Source organism: Scyliorhinus torazame, chromosome 6 (assembly GCF_047496885.1).
Source record: "Scyliorhinus torazame isolate Kashiwa2021f chromosome 6, sScyTor2.1, whole genome shotgun sequence".
In the NCBI taxonomy this organism is placed as follows: Eukaryota; Metazoa; Chordata; class Chondrichthyes; order Carcharhiniformes; family Scyliorhinidae; genus Scyliorhinus; species Scyliorhinus torazame.
Genome location: NC_092712.1, coordinates 293,841,820 through 293,863,894, shown reverse-complemented (window position 1 = coordinate 293,863,894; position 22,075 = coordinate 293,841,820). Strand labels below are relative to the sequence as shown.

The window sequence follows — 22,075 nt, the reverse complement described above, 5'->3', positions numbered from 1 at the left end:
CCGGTGTTGACACCGGCGTACACCACCCCGGTGTTGACACCGGCGTACACCACCCCGGTGTTTATGCCGGCATCAACACTTGGGCCGGGATTGAAATCACGGCCCATGTCTTTCAGCCTACAAGGCATGTCATATTAGATTTAATATTGCACAATGAGCCAGATTTAGTTAACAGCCTAACGGTGGATGAGGATTTATCTAGGACTGGTGCCGCGACACCCTGGACTAGTGCGTGGTCAATTCCATCCCCACTTGACCCGGAGGCGTAACACAGGTGAAATTAGATTTTATTTAAAATACCCAAGGCTGATCCCAATAAAGTGCAGTCACCAAGTTTGTAAATGTAAATCACAAGTTACCTTTTGTTTTGTACGGTGTTATAATTAAATGGATGTGAAATGTAACTATCTACTCGGACACCCCCTTCCTAACTTGCTCCACTCTCTATATATACATACATACATACATACATACATACACACACACACACACACACACACACACACACATACAGACAAACAATATAGAGGGGACAGGGTGGTGGAAAGGGAAAGAAAATATAAATAAAAAGAAAAGGATAAGGATCATTGACTGGAAGTTATCCCAGCGCATCAATGTCTTTCTGAAGTTCAGGCTTTTAATTTGGCACGTCTTCCTTCTAGGCTTGAGATGGTTTTCTTTGGCAGGATTGTCCACCTTCTCTGCAGACTCAGCATCATTTCAGGTTTACGGCAAAGGATGTGCCAGGCACTCACTGCTTTCAGTGCAATAGAGCAGTGTTTTCACTTCAACAAGCAGCAGCGAGAGAGCATTTCTTTAACTTCCAGGTCTAAACACTTCTGCCCAGTTAAAGCGTCACTCAGGAAGCAATCACTGACCGTTGTCAATAGAATACTGTCCCTGGCCAACCCACTGTCTGCCAGTTAACCAATCGAACTGACTCCCTCCACTACTGGTTCCTAAGACCCATTCAGTGCCGAGGAGTCTGATTTCTCCTTTTCAAAAATGCAAAACCGAGGAACCCCAGGCTTGATTCTCCGCCGTCGGGGTGCTCCGTTTGGCCGGCAGCCCAGGGGTTTCCCGACGTGTGAGGCTGCCCCACACTGGGAAACCCCATTGACCAGCCAGCGAAACGGACCATCCCGCCGGCGTGCTGAAACAGAAATCTGGCGGGATGGAGAACCCAGCCCGTGTCCAGGCAAGCAGACTGTTTCACTTTGAGTATTCTGCTTAAAGGCACATCCCGATTATGGGTCCATGGGAACAAATGAAATAAACAGGAAGGATTTAATAAGATGCTTTGGTCCCCACCCCACACCACCTTCCTCCGCAATCCCGGCTTAAAAAGTCAGGATGGTGTCAGTTTGGGTCTGCCCCCTTCCAGACTGCTGCAGATTGGCTGTTCTTCAGTTTGCGGCAGGATATCTGCCCCTCATAGAGCTGCTGGCCAGTCAGAGGCTGGCAGCTCTCCACTTCAGGCAGTGCTCCAGTGGAGGGGTGGCGGCCACTGCTGGTACACCAAGACCTGCAGGAAGGCAAGCTGTGCTGTGGCTGGGAACGGAGGAAGGCCTCAGTGTCTTACGGGGTTCTGCCAGGCTGGCCCTGGCGAGGAGGGTGGAGGCATGAGCGGCAAGGCCATGGGGGAGAGGAAACTTGAGGCAGAGGTTGTTCACAGTAAACCGGGATTTCTTGATGTGAAAAATACCGGAATCAGTGGGAGGTGTTCAAAAACAATTTGATGTGACAGAACCATTATGTCCATTAGGGGGCAGAATTCTACTTGCCAAAGAAAGCCATGAATAACTAAAGAGGTAAAGGGTATGAAACTAACAGAAAAAACATGCAAGCAAACAGAAAATAACACAGATCTTGGAAAATTGGAGAGATGCAAAAGGTACAAATCCATAAAAGCCAGTAAATGGAAATATGGCCAGAAACTTGCAAGGGACATCAAAATTTATTTTACAATTATGTTTGGAAAAAGGAACATAGGAGTGGGATATTTAGCCCCTCGAGCCTGTTCTGTCATTCTGCGAGATCATGGCTGCTCTGTGACTCCTCCATATACTTGACTTTGCCTCATATCCATTAATACCTTTGGTTAATAAAAACACATCAATCCCAGTTTTAAAATTAATAGTTTATCTATCATTAAGTGCCACTTGTTGGGGTGGCACGGTAGCACAGTGGCTAGCACTGCTGCCTCACGACACCAAAGACCTGGGTTTGAACCTGGCGCCGTGAGGGATTCTCCCCGTGTCTGCATGGGTCTCATCCCCACAATCCAAAGGGTAGGTGGATTGGCCATGCTAAATTGTCCCTTAATTGGAAACAATTTTTGAAAAGTGCCATTTGCAAAAAAGAGTTCTAGACCTATACCACCCTCTAGCTGGAATTCCTTGTCTGTTAACGGCAGCGGGATTCTCTGGTTCTGCTACCGTGAATGAGAGATTTGGCTAAACACCAAATTCTCTGTCCTCGCTAGCAGCGATAGCGGGGCAGACTCGCAACAAAAAATCCCGGCCTCTGTGTGTTTGAAGTCCCTCTTTATTTCACTTCTGATGGGTCTAGCTCTCATGTTTAGACTATACATCCTAGTCCTAGACTCCCCAAATATGCTTGAACAACTCAACTCTGCTTCGCTGCCTGACCAGTAAACGGGGAGACTTTTCCCAGCCTGCCCACGCCAGGTTTCATGTTGCTTGGGAGCAGGGAACCTCGCGGCAGGCAAAATGATGGAAACCTGCCAACACTAAATCAGTTCCGCAATTCTCCCGATGGCGGGGTCGTGAAGGGTCGGCCATCCCAATCGCCGAATGGCATGAATGCAATTTGCATTCATAAACATCTCATGAACACTTTTTTTTGAAAACTGCTCGCCGGAATCTCACACCTCTCGATCTTGCATCGCGGGTAGATCTCGAAAGGTGTACTGGCTGCTGGGAAGCCCACTGGGAGGCTTCTCCCGGCATCTACCAACCGCGCCGCGCTCCCGTTTGTGTGTGAGGCCGGTAGATCGTGCCCTGTGACTTCGAGGTGAGTGCAACATACATGGCCTACTTGCCTTAGCACTGTGCGGCTTCTGTTGCGATGAATGCCACACTGCTGGAGCTGTAGTTCTGGGCTGCCCCTGCTCTTTGCCAACACCTGACACTACTCTTCTGCGGTACTTAGGCAGATCTCCACTTGCACAGACAAGCATTGTGGCTGGTTGTGAGGTGTGAGGGGAGGCTGATGAACACAAGGGGGCAATGGGAGGGAAAGCTATGCAAGAGCTGTGAGAGGGGAAATGGGAATGACGGACGGCAGAGGGGCTAAGAGGTGAAGGAGGATGAGGAACAATGGAAGGTTGAAAAGCTGGAGTCCAACAAGGGTACATGAAACGCTGAAAAACAAGGGTTCAAACGTGTGCCACATTTTTGACTGGAAGAGGATGCGCACAGACTCCAGAATACGGAGTGGCGGAGGAGGTTGTTAGTGTGGTACATGAGGGATGGGGAACAAGGACACTCAGAAGATTGGGTGTTGGTTTGGGAGGGGTCACTGTTGTCCTTAGTCTTAATGGCAATGGGAAATTCTGAGAAAGTTCAACTCCTTGGTCTGGGGGCTAGCAGTTAGGAGTCACAGAGGAGAAACACACCTGTGGCAATGTGGAAAGGAGTCACAGATTACGGGACGCCCGGTGGCTATGTAGTTCTGGCCTGAGGCTATGTAGTTCTGGCCTGACCCTGCTCTTTGCCAACACCTGACTCCACTCTTCTGCGGTACTTAGGCAGATCTCCACTTGCACAGACAAGCACTCATTTTGTTTCCTACATTTCCGCAAAGAGTGAGACGAGAGCCAGGAGTTTACAGAGAGTGCAGCTGACTGGGAGCAAAACCGGAGGGCGGAGATCCAGTTGGTCCACAGGGCAGCTATATTCTAGAAGGTAAGAGGGGATGGAGGCTAGGCCAGTTGCATGCTCCTCCTGTAGGATGTGGGTGGTGAGGGATACCACCAGTGTCCCCACTGACTATACCTGCGGGAAGTGCACCCAACTCCAGCTCCTCAAAGACCGTGTTAGGGAACTGGAGCTGAAGCTGGATGAACTTCGGATCATCCGGGAGGCAGAGGGGGTGATAGAGAAGAGTCACAGGGAGGTAACCACACCCAAGGTACAGGACAAGAATAGCTGGGTTGCAGTCAGGGGAAAATAAACAAACAGGCAGGGATCCGTCGTGGCCGTTCCCCTTCAAACCAAGTATACCGTTTTGGATGCTGTTGGGGGGGATGACCTACCGGGGGAAGGCCCTAGCGGCCAGGACTCTGGCACTGAGTCTGGCTCGGGGGCTCAGAAGGGAAAGGGGCGGAGAATATAAAAGCAATAGTTGTAGGAGATTCAATGGTTAGGGGAATAGATAGGAGATTCTGTGGTCGCGAGCGAGACTCCCGGAAGGTATGTTGCCTCCCGGGTGCCAGGGCCAGGGATGTCTCGGATCGTGTCTTCAGGATCCTTAAGGGGGAGGGGGAGCAGCCAGAAGTCGTGGTGCACATTGGTACCAACGACGTAGGTAGGAAAAGGGTTGTGGAGGTAATAAACGAGTTTAGGGAGTTAGGCTGGAAGTTAAAAGCCAGGACAGACAGAGTTGTCACCTCTGGTTTGTTGCCGGTGCCACATGATAGCGAGGCTAGGAATAGGGCGAGTGTGCAGCTGAACACGTGGCTGCAGGAATGGTGTAGGAGGGAGGGCTTCAGGTATTTGGATAATTGGAGCGCATTCTGGGGAAGGTGGGACCTGTACAAGCAGGACGGGTTGCATCTGAACCAGAGGGGCACCAATATCCTGGGAGGGAGGTTTTCTAGTACTCTTTGGGAGGGTTTAAACTAATTTGGCAGGGGAATGGGAACCGGATTTGTAGTCCAGCAACTAAGGTAGTCGATATTCAGGACGCCAAAGCGTGTAATGAGGCAGTGGGGAAGGGAACACTGACAAAGGAGAGTACTTGCAGGCACGGAGATGGGTTGAAGTGTGTATACTTCAACGCAGGAAGCATCAGGAATAAGGTGGGTGAACTTAAGGCATGGATCGATACTTGGGACTACGATGTGGTGGCCATCACGGAAACTGGGCTAGAAGAGGGGCAGAAATGGTTGTAGGAGGTCCCTGGTTATAGATGTTTCAATAAGATTAGGGAGGGTGGTAAAAGAGGTGGGGGGGGGGGTGGCATTGTTGATTAGAGATAGTATCACAGCTGCAGAAAGGCAGTTCGAGGAGTATCAGCCTACTGAGGTAGTATGGGTTGAAGTCAGAGATAGGAAAGGAGCAGTCACCTTGTTAGGAGTTTTCTTTAGGCCCCCCAATAGTAGCAGAGATGTGGAGGAACAGATTGGGAAACAGATTTTGGAAAGGTGCAGAAATCACAGGGTAGGAGTCATGGGTGACTTTAACTTCCCAAACATTGAGTGGAAACCCTTTAGATCAAATAGTTTGGATGGGGTGGTGTTTGTGCAGTGTGTCCAGGAAGCTTTTCTAACACAGTATGTAGATTGTCCAACCAGAGGAGGGCAATATTGGATATAGTACTTGGTAATGAACCAGGGCAAATGATAGATTTGTTAGTGGGGGAGCATTTTGGAGAAAGTGACCTCAGTTCTGTGACTTTCACTTTAGTAATGGAGAGGGTTAGGTGCGTGCAACAGGGCAAGGTTTATAATTGGGGGAAGGGTAAATACGATGTTGTCAGACAAGAATTGAAGTGCATCACCTTCAGGTACTTACAGGTAAGGGCGTTTGCCAGACGGCAGGTGGTGGAATTCCCGCGGCTACTGCCATACACAGGACAGGACAGGGTGATCTCGGGGGGGGGGGGGGGGGGGGGGGGGAGTGGGGAAGATCTCGGAAACATACCAGGTGATGCAGGAGGAGGAGGAGGCCTCGGTGGTGGAGTTGAAAGGTAAGTGGGAGGAGGAGTTGGGAGAGGAGATCGAAGAGGGGACGTGGGCAGATGCCCTAGGAAGGGTGAATTCTTCCTCTTTGTGCACGAGGCTCTTCCTCAGTTTAAGGTGCTGCACAGGGCACACATGACCGGGACAAGGATGAGCCGGTTCTTTGGGGGTGAGGACAGGTGTGTTAGGTGCTCAGGGAGCCCAGCAAACCACACCCATATGTTCTGGGCATGCCCACCGCTGGAGGAATTTTGGAAGGGCGTAGCGAGGACGGTGTCGAGGGTGGTAGGATCCAGGGTCAGACCGGGCTGGGGCTCGCAATATTTGGGGTGGCAGAGGAGCCGGGAGTGCAGGAGGCGAAAGAGGCCGGAATTCTGGCCTTTGCGTCCCTGGTAGCCCGGCGAAGGATTCTCCTTCAGTGGAAAGATGCGAGGACCCCAAGCGTGGAATCCTGGATCAGCGATATGGCAGGGTTCATTAAATTGGACAGGGTGAAATTCGCCTTGAGAGGGTCGGTACAAGGGTTCTTTAGGCGGTGGCAACCGTTCTTCGACTTTCTGGCAGAACGATAGACATTGGTCAATGGCAGCAGCGGGTGGGGGGGGGGGGTTTACTTTATTTTTGTTTGTGTTATTTACACTTGAGGGGCTGTATACACCTGTTGTGTTAAGTCAGGGTGTTAATGTTAATTTATTATTTATGTGCAGGGGGGGAGGGGTTTTGGGGGGTTGCTTTTTTAGATTGTGTTTTGTACTTAACCCTGTTGGGTTCTTTTTTCTTTCTCATTTTGTTCTTGATATTTTATGAAAACCTTTAATAAAAATTACTTTAAAAAAAAAAAGAATTGAAGTGCATAAGTTGGGAACATAGGCTGTCAGGGAAGGACACAAGTGAAATGTGGAACTTGTTCAAGGAACAGGTACTACGTGTCCTTGATATGTATGTCCCTGTCAGGCAGGGAAGAGATGGTCGAGTGAGGGAACCATGGTTGACGAGAGGTTGAATGTCTTGTTAAGAGGAAAAGGAGACTTAGGTAAGGCTGAGGAAACGAGGTTCAGACAGGGCGTTGGAGGGATACAAGGTAGCCAGGAGGGCACTGAAGAAAGGGATTAGGAGAGCTAAGAGAGGGCATGAACAATCTTTGGCGGGTAGGATCAAGGAAAACCCCAAGGCCTTTTACACATATGTGAGAAATATGAGAATGACGAGAGCGAGGTTAGGTCCGATCAAGGACAGTAGCGGGAGATTGTGTATTGAGTCTGAAGAGATAGGAGAGGTCTTGAACGAGTACTTTTCTTCTGTATTTACAAATGAGAGGGGCGATATTGTTGGAGAGGACAGTGTGAAACAGATTGGTAAGCTCGAGGAAATACTTGTTAGGAAGGAAGATGTGTTGGGCATTTTGAAAAACTTGAGGATAGGCAAGTCCCCCGGGCCTGACGGGATATATCCAAGGATTCTATGGGAAGCAAGAGATGAAATTGCAGAGCCGTTGGCAATGATCTTTTTGTCCTCACTGTCAACAGGGGTGGTACCAGGGGATTGGAGAGTGGTGAATGCCGTGCCCCTGTTCAAAAAAGGGACTAGGGATAACCCTGGGAATTACAGGCCAGTTAGTCTTACTTCGGTGGTAGGCAAAGTCATGGAAAGGGTACTGAAGGATAGAATTTCTGAGCATGTGGAAAGACACTGCTTGATTAGGGATAGTCAGCACGGATTTGTGAGGGGTAGGTCTTGCCTTACAAGTCTTATTTAATTCTTTGAGGAGGTGACCAAGCATGTGGATGAAGGTAAAGCAGTGGATGTAGTGTACATGGATTTTAGTAAGGCATTTGATAAGGTTCCCCATGGTAGGCTTCTGCAGAAAGTAAGGAGGCATGGGATAGTGGGAAATTTGGCCAGTTGGATAACGAACTGGCTAACCGATAGAAGTCCGAGAGTGGTGGTGGATGGCAAATATTCAGCCTGGATCCCAGTTACCAGTGGCGTACCACAGGGATCAGTTCTGGGTCCTCTGCTGTTTGTGATTTTCATTAATGACTTGGATGAGGGAGTTGAAGGGTGAAATGCAGTAGGAGGAATCATTGGGGGAATGGTGTGCTTCAGCTGCAGGGAGGGGCAAGGCCTGTGTGCCCCAGAGGAAGCAAGCACAGCTTGATGTACAGGCCTGTCTCGCAATCCCTTTCCCTGGGCTTGGCTTCTCTCTACTGGGCTGCAGATAGAATGGTGATGACAACAGGAGGAATCTTCAGCCTGTAGATTGGAAACAAATAAATGGGGAGGGGGGGGGGGGGGGGGGGGGGGGAGTGGATATGAAGCCCACCTGGTGGGTTTATTTTGGCTGGCGACCGTGCACATGGCCTTGAGATAGTTGAGCAGAGGCCCACATAGGGCATGGCCACGTCACAGGTGATGAACTCAGGGTGGGGGGGTGTAGGAATGTCCATCACAATATGGTGAGGAAAGGTGGATCAAACATGGCTTACAAAAGAAACCAGGGATAATATTAAATTCAAAGAATTGCTAGAAATAGCAGCAAGCCTGAGGATTGGGAGCATTTTAGAATTCAACAAAAGAGGACAAAAAATGTAATCAAGGGGGGGAAATAGAGCACGAGAGTAAAATTGCAGGAAACCTAGAAATTGACGGTAAAAGCTTCTATAAATATGTGAAGAGAAAAAGATTAGTAGAGGCAGGTATAGGTCCCCTTACAGTCAGAAGCCAGGGAAATTAAAATGGGGAATAAAGAAATGGCAAAAGAATTCAACACATACTTTGGTTCTGCCTTCACAAAAGAGGGCACAAATGCCCTCCCAGAAGTGTTAGGGAACCAAGGGTTTAGTGAGAGGACAGAACTGAAGGAAATCAGTATTAGTAAGAAAATGTTGCTGGAGAAATTAATGGGTTGCCAGAGCCTGATAATCTACATCCCAGAATATTAAAGGAAGTGGCCCTGGAAATATTGGATGCATTGATGGTCCTCTTCCAAAATTCTATAAACTCAGGAGCAATTCCTACAGATTCCGAGTGGTAGGCAGTGACTTGTGGGGTACCGCAGGGATCAGTGCTTGGGTCCCAGCTGTTGCCGATAGGAATAAATGACCTGGATGAGGCAGCCAAATGTAACATTCCCAGTTCACTAACGACGCAAAACTGGACAGAATTATTAATTGTCACGAGAGTGCAAGGTGATTTTGACAAGTTGAGCGAGTGGGTAAACTCATGGCAGATGCAGTACCATATGGCTAAATGTGAAAGTATCAGAAAGGAAGTGTATTATTTATATGGTGACACATTGGGAAGTGTGGATGTACAAAGTGTTACATCACCCTGGACAAGTGCGCAGTCAATTCCAGCTACACTTGTCCCGGAGTTACAACACAGGGTGGAAGAGTCAATTACTGGGGGACATAGGTTTAAGGTGTGAGGGGCAAAGTTTAGAGGAGATGTGCAAGGGAAGTTTTTTTTTACACAGAGGTTAGTGGGTGTCTGAAACCCTTAGCCAGAGGAGGTGGTGGAAGCAGGTACGATAGTGATGTTTAAGGGGTGTCTTGACAAATACATAAATAGGATGGGAATAGAGGTATACCGATCCCGGAAGTGCAGAGACTTTAGGTTAGATGGGCAGCATGGACAGCGCAGGCTTGAAGGGCCTGTTCCTGTGCTGTACCTTTCTTTATTCTTTGTCTTTGGCCCTTAGCTGCCCAGTAATTACAGTCAACAGGTTTGTAAATTGAAACACAATTACTGTTTATTTATAGCAAGAATCATAATGAAACATGCAGTAATTACAACTGTACAACAAGCAAGCTAACCTACTTCCCCCTTTTACCATCCCACCCTCTACCCACACACACAAGACAGACACACATAAGAGGGGGGAAGCAGGAGAAATAATAAGGATGAAGGTCAAAAAATAAGAGTCTTTGTTTCCAATGGTTGTTCTTTAGCACACTTTCCACACAGCACACTGGTTGATCAAAGTCTCTGGGTTACAGCTGGTAATGGTCTTCTTTTCAGCGTCATTCATTCGGTAATGTACTTACAGGCAACAGGCCTTCTGGCCAGTCACTTTAGTTCTTATCAAACTGGGCATCAACGTGAGGCTCACATTCAGGCCTATTTTGTTCTTGAGACACTTTATCTCATATCAAACTCTGCTTCCAGCTCGTGGCTTGACTTCAGTCTTGAGAGAATGGCACCCTGTCTTGCTGGAGTGAAAGAGTCCTCACAGTGGCCTACTGAGGAGAGTTTAACTGGATCTTTTGGGAGAGAATTAATTAGGACCCTCCATCCAAGCTGCAGAATCAAAAATGAAACCAAAAGCTCAACCCTTGAAGCTCTGAAATATTCCTGTAGGATCAGATCCGATCACTACCCATTACTGGGCAGAGCACAGACCTTTGGACCAATTTGTTGACTGCCAGCCAAATCAATCAAATCGAATCATCGCTGATACTGGCCAATTGGCAATCACAGTCTAAGTCAGCACAGCCTTCTAGATCCTGCTGTTTGAACTAAAGGTTCAGGCCAATTACAGGTTGTTTTGCCTTAACGTCACTAGTCCATTACACATCCATGGACCAAAAATGTAACAGTGGAAAAAAAAGAAAAGGGAAATAAGGGAAAAAACCAGAACAAACAGACAGGAAGGACCCTTACAAAAGGGATCTGGGTATCCTTTTACACCAGTAAGAAGTCTTACAACACCAAGTTAATGTCCAACAGGTTTGTTTCAAACACTAGCTTTCTAAAGGTAAGAACCTTTAGTTCTTACTGTGCTCACCCCAGTCCAACGCCGGCATCTCCACATCATGGCTACCATCTACACCAGTCAACGAAAGTGGAGAGGCAGTTGCAGCAAGCAGTTAGAAAGACAAATGATATGTCGACCTTTGCAAGAGGATTTGAGTTCAGATGTAGGAATACTGGGTTTTACAGGGCCTTGGTGAGATCATTCCTGGAGTATTGCGTGCAGTTTTGGTCTCCCATCTAAGAAAGGAGATACTTGCCATAGAGGTTTACGCCGCTACACTGCTCTCATTGAGAGTTTCTTTTTCTCCAATGAAAGAAAACTAAGCCACATTACATGTGTTGGCTTTTGAGCTGGACTGGTTTCTATGCATACGTGCAAATACAGCTTTAATCACCCAGGTTTTGAATATTCAGATACCCAGAATATGCAAGAAATCAACACTATTTCATAAACCAAAGCCAACATTGGGCGCAGCATAATTAGTTTTCTGCACATGTGTGCACAGTGCACACACGCAGAAGGGTATTGGTAGCCATCACGCAGGGCCATAGAATATCATAGAATTTACAGTGCAGAAGGAGGCCATTCGGCCCATCGAGCCTGCACCGGCTCCTGGAAAGAGCACCCCACCCAATCCCACACTGCCACTCCATCCCCACAACCCAGCAACCCCACCCAAACAACACAAAGAGCAATCCCGGACACCAAGGGCAATTTTGGACACCAAGGGCAATTCAGCATAGCCAATCCACCCAACCTGCACATCCCTGGACCGTGGGAGGAAAGCGGAGCCGGAGGAAACCCACGCACACGGGGAGAACGTGCAGATCGTGCAATCTTCCATTGGCCTGGAGATAGTGTTATTAAACACATTATTGAGGCTGGAAGACTGTAAACTTGAATCGCAAGCTGAGGTACTGGTGTTGAGCTTGCTTTAAAAGCAGTTCATAATACCCCTAAATGTAGACACACTAAGATCTTGTATTCCTTGTTATATATTGCACTAACCTAGCACTTGACTCTATCTGCCTTCCCTGTGGCCTCAGTTCATTGCTTGTGAACCTTTAGTGTTTTACGCACTATCATCCTCCGGTTCCTGTACTGAGGCCCCAGCTGCGTGTTGAGATGAGTATAAAAGTTAATGTGGGATCGTCAAAGGACAGCTCATCTCATCTAATGTCCTGGCCACCATTCCTCTCTGTGCCCACACAGCCAATGACAAAGTGCTCATCTATCTCGTGTAACTTGGTGGCTGCTTTTGTCAATGTGACTGCACTTTAAAAAGTAATGAAGGGAAAGTGTGCAATGGGTGGACATCTTTAAAATACTAGCTTCGAAAAATTTAATCTAGGTTAATAAAACTCCTCTTACAGCTAATTCTGTGCAATTACATGGTTTCCCTTGCAAGTTACCTGTTCGTGCACTGAAAACCTGGGCCAGTCCTTCTCGGGGAAAGTCAAATCAATAGTAAATGTGTATCTTCAGATGGTACATTGAATCTTTTGAGATTGGACTTAGCATGGCAAATGGAGAATATACTGAGCACTTGACCAGTAAATTGGCATTGGAGTGCAGTACATTTGTAAATCTGAGAAAGTGCTAGACACGACAAATTCTCTTTGAATTATCGCACTTGCACAGAGAGGTTGAGGTATTTGTGCGGCCGCGCTCCTGATGATTGTTCAAAGAAGAACAATGATTTTGAAAAGTGCAGAACTCAGCAAGCCAATGTTCTGAACTCTAAACAAATTGTTTGCAGTATCCAGACTTCTATCATAACACTTCTACAAGAGGAATTTCTATGTGTCTGGGAGAGTTTGATCCAAAGAATGCTGAAATGCATTACAGCGTACAAGCTCAACCATCTATTGCTAATGCTTATAATGCCATTGATGGACAAATTTGAGCCAGCTCACTTATTACCATTTGTGGTCGGCCAATTCTGTATCCTGAAGAGCTTAACTCAGAAGTGGGTAATAAATATGATTGGTAGTAGGAGTCGTTTGTACAACAGTGACCTGATTATGATCATTTAGAACATAGAACGATACAGTGCAGTACAGGCCCTTCGGCCCACGATGTTGCACCGACATTTGTTGAAACTTTTACCGTGAAAACAACTATTTTCTCACTGACCAGGGGCGAAATTCTCCTACCCGCCCCGCCACATTTCTGCGCTGACCGGCCGGCGGGAGTCTCCGTAACGCCGGCCGGTCAATGGGGTTTCCCATTGTGGGGCAGCCCCACGCCGTCGGGAAACCCCCGGGCGCCGGCAGAACGGAGACTCCCGCCGGCGGAGAATGACGCCCCTGTTTTCATCTTCCTAATTCTGTGCATATAGAACATAGAACATACAGTGCAGAAGGAGGCCATTCGGCCCATCACGTCAGCACCAATTTTTTTGCATTAAGGAAACAATAGCAATCATTTCTCTTACACCCACCGCACAACAACCATCTTTACATTCTTAACGAAAAAGAATGTACAAACAATCTTATCTCAGCCCACTGCTTTGTTCTAGACTAGAAAAATAATCACTTGATAGTACAGACATTGAATATTGCTGCAAAGAGAGCCACGTTGCTGAAGTTTTGGTCTTGCACTCAACAGAACAAGTGCAAGAATACCAAATTTCAAATAATCACAATAATTTATACCTCATGAGGAAAGGATGCAGATTGGTTGGCAAGTCCACACTGATTGGTCAAAATATTGCCATGGAGAATGCATTGGGAAACTATGGGCTCTCCATTCTCCCAGGTAACTCAAAAAAGGCACAGGACATGAACTTATTCCTCTTGTAGAGAATAGGCCCTTGCATTTGAATGTATGTCGGTTGTCGCAAACATAAATGAGCCATATTACAAGCTTGACTGATTATTTTAATTTGTTTTTTTAGTGTAGCTATTAACACACTCAGGATTGTTAGCAAGTGATGCCCAATCCGTGAATCAGATTTAAATGAGGACTTTTTGTTTTGGGGTTTGCAACTGCCAGCTGGTTGAGTATGGTTGGCACCATGTCTATTACTAACAAAGGAACATTAAAAAAAAAAAAAATTTAGAGTCCCCAATTTTTTTTTTCCAATTAAGGGGCAATTTAGCGTGGCCAATCCACCTACCCTGCGCATCTTTGGGTTGTGGGGGTGGAATCCACGCAAACACGGGGAGAATGTGCAAACTCCACACGGAGAGTGACCCAGAGCCTGGATCGAACCTGAGACCTTGGTGCTGTGAGGCAGCTGTGCTAACCTCTGTGCCACTGTGCTGGCCCACAAACAAAGGAACATGCTGTTTACTTCCATAAGGCTGGAAAGTACGAGCCACGCATTTGGCATCACACTGGCACTGAAATTCATACACCACTTTGCTCAATTGTGTGATGGACAGAACATCTTTTTGAACTAACAGCAGCATCCAGTTAGGGGAAAATACAAGTAGCCACTGCATTAGTAGCAGCGTGGAAAGGCTTCCTTAGCATGAGATAGTTTGCCATTCCTGGGTAATTGGAGGTAGACAGGGCAGTTTTAGGGTTGAAAGTGGGAGCCGCACAATATACAACGAGCAGTGATTTGATCAGGATAACCAGTGTCTTGCAGGATAGCTTTATGCTCTATTTTGGCACCAAGCTGGCGAGTGAGAAAATGGTTAGGGCTTTATTTACAAGATTGCTAATGAGGCTAAACTTATACCACTTGGAATTATATGAACCGCAACGTGTATATTTACTGGTGATGCTTGTGATCGACAGTAGTGTAAAACCTATTAGCAGATGTCTCAACTGACATGTCAAGGAAAGAGTGCACATTAGACTGTTTCACCTCAAAAGTGAATTTCAGTGGATGATGGAGCCTATTAGTGCGTAATCCAGACATGCAGTTATGGATTCAAAGATCATAATGAGGTCTCGCGAGATTTATCAGCCTCGTTGTACCTCTCTCGCAAGGCATCACGGTCTGGATCCTACCCATGAATCCAGATTCGCATATTCAAGTGTGCAGTTAGTCTCACTTGAGTATGTCAATGTTGTATCTACCCAGTGCCCGGAATCGAACGGCCTCGTCTTGGAGACCCCGAATGGTCACCATTTAGCATTGGTTTCCACAAACATGGGCCAGAAGTACTGGCACGTTTGGTGGGAGAATGTCTACCAGGCGGTCGGAGGCCCCCGGCTCATTGGGCTCTGGGCAGGGAGGTACCCTGGCACCCCCATGCCACCTGGGTGCCACCCAGATGCCAAATGGCACCCTTCCCGTACCGTTGATTGGGCCCGGGGGTGCCCTGCCCTTATGAGGCGGGATGCAGGGTGTTTTCTTACCTGTGTGGTAGGTAACATGTGCTACTCAATCCTTGGCTAATGAAGAGGTCTTCTGAATCTCGATGAAGAAGACTCGAACTCATCCAGTAGTAATAAAAGGTTTATTGAGTAACTATAACAATAATTGCATGAGTTCTTTACTTTAACTTTGCTACAGGTGATAAGGTTAACAAGATCTAACTACAATATCTATACGTAACTCCACTAGCCATCTGAACTACTCTGCTATTGCCCTGGTCACAGTGCACCCCCGAGAGAGCCAGAGACCCAATGTAGTTGCCTTTTATACCCCCGTTGGTCCGGCCCTCTAGTGATCATGTGGTGCTACTGATTACGCATTAACCCCTTGTGTACATGCACATATAGCGATCACTACACGGGACTCACTGACCCCCGAATTGGTGAGTTGGAGTGGGGGGTCGGAGGTTGCATGTGGGGTCTAGAGAAAGGCGCCCCGATCTCTTCCTGTATTGGCCAATGTCCACAAGTGATGCAGCGCCCCATTTAATAGTGGGGTCGTTCGCGGCACTGCTAGTGCCGGGAAACACCCGGCTAAACGCACTCGACAGGAGACTCTGTTTCATTTACGTTATCGTGCCCTATGGTTCATTGCGTATCTCATGGTAAACAACAAAATGTTAGCGGGCACTAGACCTAGAGTGGATCACGTGGCTGCACCATCATTACAACTGAACTCAATTGTGCACGTTGCTAAATTCATATGTTCAATGAATTCAGGTTCAGAATCTTGCCATGGTGTAGCGATGCAGCACTAATGTCAATAGCTTCCTTCAGTGGTTCGTAAGTAAATTCAGTTTATCAAAAGAGCTCATAGGCAAGGCATTGCTATCAATATGTAGGTCACGTATTGTCTTTGGAAAGGTTTAAGAACCCTTCATTGTGTACAAAAAGTCTAGCCTGACACTGCTGAAGGAGCGCTAAGTTATCGAGGCGCTAGCTTTCAGATGAGACCAATTTATACCAATGTCACAGACAGTAAGGGGTCAATTTAAATTGACCTGATTTCCCGACTCTACCCACCCGTAAACAGAAAAGTTTTTAAATTTCTGATTTCCCCCTTTATAAACGGTGGCGTGTTTTCCTCAACCCTTAAATTTGGAATGTTCCAATCCTCTATTAATAACTTGCAAAACTCACGGTAAGATGAAATAAAAAGTGTTGGGTTTTTTTACATACACAACACGCGCAAGAGGCGTTTTGTAATATCCGCCCTTTTTACACTTGAACAATAAACGGGGGATTAGGATAAAGGAAGAGGGTTCAGGGCACGACAACAATAAACTACAAGCTGGGGTTTTACATGTGTCCATGGGCCAGAATCCGATGTCAACTGGAATGTCCTTCTGAGGGGAGGTTGGTGGAGTGATCTGTCTTTCCAGAGCAAGACTCCCACAACCGGAGAAGGCACGTAGAGTGAGTTAGTCTGGAAGGCACGGGTTCCAAGGTTCCAGCAGTTGGCAGTTTGATGAGGGCCAGAGTTCCTACTGCTGTCACCAGTTTGATGGCAGACAGCACAGGCTGAGTTCAGTTCCACCAGACAATATTACACTGCAGCTTGTGGGGAGATCATGCAACATACCTCCTCGATGTTGGGCATCGTGGAAAATCTGGCATGGGGGAGGGGGGGGGGGGGTCAAGCTACCATCTGTATTCCATTTACGGGATGCAAATGAGGTTCACGCCAGCCTCTCACAGGTTTACCGAACCCCCGTGGCGGGCACCAATGGAAGATACAGCTGTAAACTCACATTGGTGTGAAACGAATTTCTAGGCCTCCCGTCATATTCCTCCCCCATCCCTCCCATGCCCACAATCGAACTCGCTGGCAGTGCTTGGGAGAATTCCGCCGATTATCATTTTAAACCTTGGTTGATGATTTTTTTCCCCCCTCTTCTCCATAGCCCAGAGTTGTTGAAGCATGTTGTAGTATCATAGCTGTGATCACTGAACTTGTATCTGGGACTACACTAATCTGCATGGTGCTGTTTTTACTGACAAGACCATTGCAGGCATTTAGCCAGCTATTAATAGCAACAGGCACAAAGTTTGGGCAAAACATATGTTTCCAAGGTAAATGTAATGAAACTCCTCCATTCATTACTCTGTAGAATTTAAGAGTACAGTTCTTTGAATAGTTAACCTCGCCTTCTCGAAGCAGAAAGGAAGTAATAAAGAACCGTAATGAAATCTTGAACCAACATTAGGAGCCAAACATCTCCGAAATTGGCACGATGGCCCGACACCGCTGTCAAAAACGGCGCGAACCACTCCGGCGTCAGGCCGACCAGAAGTAGCGGAATTCTCCGCACTTCCGGGAGATAGGTGGACACTGGAGGGGTTGGCTCCGCGCCAGCCGGCGTCGAAGGGAATGCGCGAGTCCGCGCTTGCGCCAAAGAGCCGGCGTTATCCCGTACATGAGCGGAACCGCCGGCGTATTCTGGCGCATGCGCAGGGGGGGTGTCTTCTCCGCACCGGCAATGGCGGAGCCATACAGGGGCCGGTGCGGAAGGAAGAAGTGCCCCCACTGCACAGGCCCGCCCGCAGATCGATGGGCCCCGATCGCGGGCCAGGCCAACGTGGGGGCCCTCCCCCGGGGTCGGATCCCCCCGCGCTCCCCTGAGGACCGCCCTAGCCAACTTACCTGCCAGGTCCCGCCGTGTGGGACCATGTCTAATCCACGCCGGTGGGACTGGCCAAAAACCAAAGACCGGTCGGCCCATCGGGGCCCGTAGAATTACCGGGGGGGGGGCGCTGCCCACGGCCCCCGACCGGCGTGGCGTGGACCCCGCCCCCGCCTGAAAATCGGCCCCGGAGAATACGGCAGCCGGCATTGGGGCGGGATTCGCGCCGCCCCCCCGGGGATTCTCCGACCCGGCGGGGGGAGTTGGAGAATCCAACCCCTCAAGTCTATTTTTCCAATGAGACGTTAAAATGTGCCCTTGTGGGTAAATGGTCCCATGGCAATTTCAAAGAAGTGAAAGGGAATTCTCCCCAGTGTTCTGGCTAATGCTTATCTTTCAACCCACATCTCAAATAGACTACCTAATAATTTTTTCATTGTTGTTTTGGGGAGTTTGCTGTGCATAAATTGGCTGCTCTTTTTTCCCTACATTACAATAATGACAGCACTACAAAAAGTACTTTATTGGCTGTAAGGAGTGTTTTGTGGACAACGATCTTGGCTGATGATTGCAACAACCCACAAACCTCTGAATTAAAGCAAATTTTGGACAGTAGCTCTTGTTACCAGCAAGGGAGCAATGAAAATGAAGTAGAGGGAACCAAAATAGACTCAAGAGGAAAGGGGGGGAAGTAGGGAATCCACAGCTTTAAAAAGAAGGGATCTGGACGACTCCCTGGCTATTTCAATTGTGACAAGCCAGGCTACACAAAAGAAACCAACAGGGTTGGGACAGGGGGGCTGTGGTTAGAAGCATGTTCATAGCCTTGAGAGTAGCAAGTCCCGCCTCAAATGGGGTGGGGGTAGGACAAAATTCCTACCAAGGCTTCTTGTGAAAAGGGACAATGACTCCTTTTGCATCACAAGTTCCCTGAAAAGAAATATGTGACTTGGCAGTATTTAGCTCCAGTCAGCCTTGAAACTCAAACAAATGTCGAATTATAATGTGGAAAATCACAGCCACTTGTGAAATTCAGACATCCTTTTGTTAAGGATGCACCGTCAACTGAAAATACAATATCAGCCGACTCGTCTTTCTGCTTCCCCATGGACAACAGCGACATCAAAACCTCAATGGGTGTTAGAAGAATATGAAATGGATCTCATAGACCTTTCATTGTGTTGTGATGGCTACTCATCCCAAATAAAAAGACATTGGTTGCCTGAAACTTTCAGGATGTGAAAAGCCACAACACAAGACCTTTACCAGTCTAACACAGCACCTTATTTGAAAAAAAGGACTTTAGACTGGTAGCAGGTCACACAGTAAAAACACGTTTGTTACCTTCTTTGAAGAACTAACAGCAGAAGCTGTTTCAGGACACATTCCATCGGAAATGCCATCTAAGGTACTGAAATTGCTGCAAGTCAACTACTCAGCCAAGACTGTATCTTGCAAATGGGCAAAGAACTTCCTCCAACCTGTTCCAACTTCAAGTTCACCTGAGAACCAATTTCCTTGCAATTCTACTGCAAGAAACCTTGCAGCTTACTGAGAATCCCCTGCTTTTATGAGACTTCCACTCCAGCTAAAGCATCAAATCATCAAAGAAACTAGAGGCCCGTTATGAAAGAGACTGAAACCACTCCAGATTGTAATTGTATTTTTCTTTCTTCATCTGTATCTAATCTTTGTGTGTGTGATAGTATGTGAGATGTTGCATTTTAAACCGCTGAGGCAAGTGTGTGAGAATCAATAATATTCTTTATTTATAAATTCGAAAAAGCTTGCTGCTGGTATTTAAATTGGGACAATCTACTTTGAGGGTAAAAAAACACTTACCCCACACATTACAACGCTTTGATCACAGAAAAATTCTGTCTCTGTCAAAGTTTTTTTGTCCTGCATCGTCTAGCCACACCTGGCAGCTTTTTAAGCAGTGTTAATAGCTTAAATATCTGGTCAGGAATAACTGAGATGTATTGATCTATTTAAAATAAATTGAAAAGGAATAAAGATACAATAGATTTGAATAAATCCTCAATAGACTGGTGCATGTCTGCATTCAGTGCATATACTATGAATGCAATGGTGACAAGTGCATTCAGTTTTTGATTGTGTGAATATATATATATATATATATGTAGGTTACTCGACCCACCCCTCGTGGCCGAATTGTCTAGAATCGAAAGCATTCTCACACCTCAACTCACTAGTACCATGAGTGTACCTCCTCCCACAAGTCCTAGCCACAACATTCTTTTTGTCAGGGGCAACAAAAGGAGTCCACACAGCTGTAGAGAAAAACAAACATTTATTTAGCACATGTACTGTTATGTACAGCTCCAGTAGTTCCCTACTGGGTCTTCTCGAGTCGGTGGCTGACTGGCTGACCGTATTTATATAAAGGCACACGACCCGTCTCCCACCATCATATAGGGGGAGCTCGTATTCTGCAAGCTCCACGCGGTAGTGGATCATTCCTACCCCAGGAGACCTGTGCGGGTTATAACAGTCCCCAAGCCCCAGCGTACCTTCTCCGCCCTATTCTACCCCGTGTTACCTTTTTGCTCCAACCCAATACAGAAATAGCCTACATTCCCTCCCCACACTCGGCGCTGGTTTCCACCCCCAGGTTTCCTTGTCGCCTGTCTATGTTACAACACCCTCAACACCACCTTTTCCCTCCTAATGTGAGCACCCACTTCAAAGATATTTTGGCTCCTTCCTTGAAGCCGTTTTACTTGAAATTTGGGGGTAGACATTGAGTACACGAGTTAAGAGGCATGGATATTGGGAGATATGTAGAAGGAGAAGGAAATTGGGAATAAGACCTAGCAAGAAAGAGTGGACGAGTCCGAGTAAGAGAGACCACGATGGGAGGTGTATGAGTCATATAGGGAGAGGAAAGAAGTGGATGAGGGGGAAGAAGGCAGAGTGAGAAACAGTTTCAAGTAGAAACGCATATTTTGTTGCCTGCAGATGAACGCGTATATTAGATACTTTTTGTTTACCCTAAATGCTAAGGAATAGTGCTTTATATAATTGTTGAACTAAATTGCACTCGTAAGCTCAGTGTGAATGTTTAAATTAGATTGAATAAACAGTGAAGTTTGTTATAGGCGATATCATAAATTAGATTTGGTAAAATGAGGTATATTCAGATCTGTATAACAAGAGGGACTGCACTATTATTTACTATGTAAGGAATAAATCAGGGGCTTGGTAACATTTGGATATATCTTTGCGTTGCAAGGAATTTGCTGGTATCAGAATTGCATAGATGTGGTTTCTACAGGATTATAGATTGTTTAGCTGTCTCCAAGCAACCCGACATAATATTAACATGCAATCACTGTAAATGGTAGTGTGAAGTGATGTCCTAGATATCCTTTGTTTAATTCTTCTACAGCCAACTTTTCAGTTGCAGAGTTATTTTTGAGACTGTGTCCCGTGCAGTAATTGTGGATGTACAATGCTTAAGTACTCCTGCTCCTGATCTCCATCTCTCACATCAAAAGAAAAGTGTGGATGGCTATTATAAAAATGTATGCTAAAATAATACTGAGAGTTCTGTAGTGTTTCCAGCGTTTGAACTGTTGATTATCGATACTCGGGATTTGTTTATTTTGTATTAAAGCAAAGCAAAGGCACCAATTGCTGTCTTAATTCCAGGGCACTGGTATGTACAAACGAACACTTGCTGAGGGAACTGAATGAAACACGGGCCCGGCACAAAGCAGAAGTGGAGCAGTTGCATTGGAGCTATGTTCAACTCAAGAAAACCCTAGAGCAGCCCCCTCGCAGCGCAACCGTCACAACATCTGGCAGCACGCCGTTGGGCAGAGAAATTAAAAGCCACGCGGAATTAGAGCAGAAACCCCCGAAAAGCTGAAAAGACTTAGAAGAAAGAAATCACAATAAGTCCTGTGCAAAGTCATGCTGTTTAATGAAAGCTCTTTCCGTCAATACAAAGTTCAATAACTCGTAGCCGGAAATGTGTCAAACGTGTGCTCCGTATGTGCACAAAAGATGTGGATTTCACAAAATGTAATTAATTCAACCAGGCTTCTGGTATAGTCTGCTTCAGAATTTTGTAATTTTCCAATTCTTCCCATTCACCTGGCTCCAAATGTCCTCAAGTTTCCAAGTTGTCCTCCAGAAGCCGGTTATTTATTAGAATGTACTTTAACTTATCTCTTCCTCAAACTCTCAGTCTGGGCTTCCAGTGGTTCGCTGAACATACAAATAGTTTGAAATCATAACAAGAAACATTCTCTGTGTTTGGTTTCACTCTGTATACTTTGTCACGTTGCTTTCATCCTGCAAATTGAATCCTAGAGCTCATGAGCAAAAGTGTCAAACCTTTCAACGTGAATGAGCATTAAGAATTTACGACGAATATTGCAGAGTATGAAGTGGACCCTTCTAAGA

General features: G+C 46.6%; 1 protein-coding gene across 1 annotated transcript in view; it reads left to right on the top strand.

Annotated features, from left to right (window-relative positions):
- cep72 (centrosomal protein 72) overlaps positions 1-21,708 on the top strand; it is a 215,751-nt gene extending 194,043 nt beyond the window's left edge. Inside the window, exon 15 of the mRNA XM_072509868.1 lies at positions 21,317-21,708. Coding sequence (XP_072365969.1) covers positions 21,317-21,536 — 220 coding nt within the window. The 3' untranslated portion in view covers positions 21,537-21,708. The remainder of the gene's footprint in view (positions 1-21,316) is intronic.
- Positions 21,709-22,075: the final 367 nt, after the last annotated feature.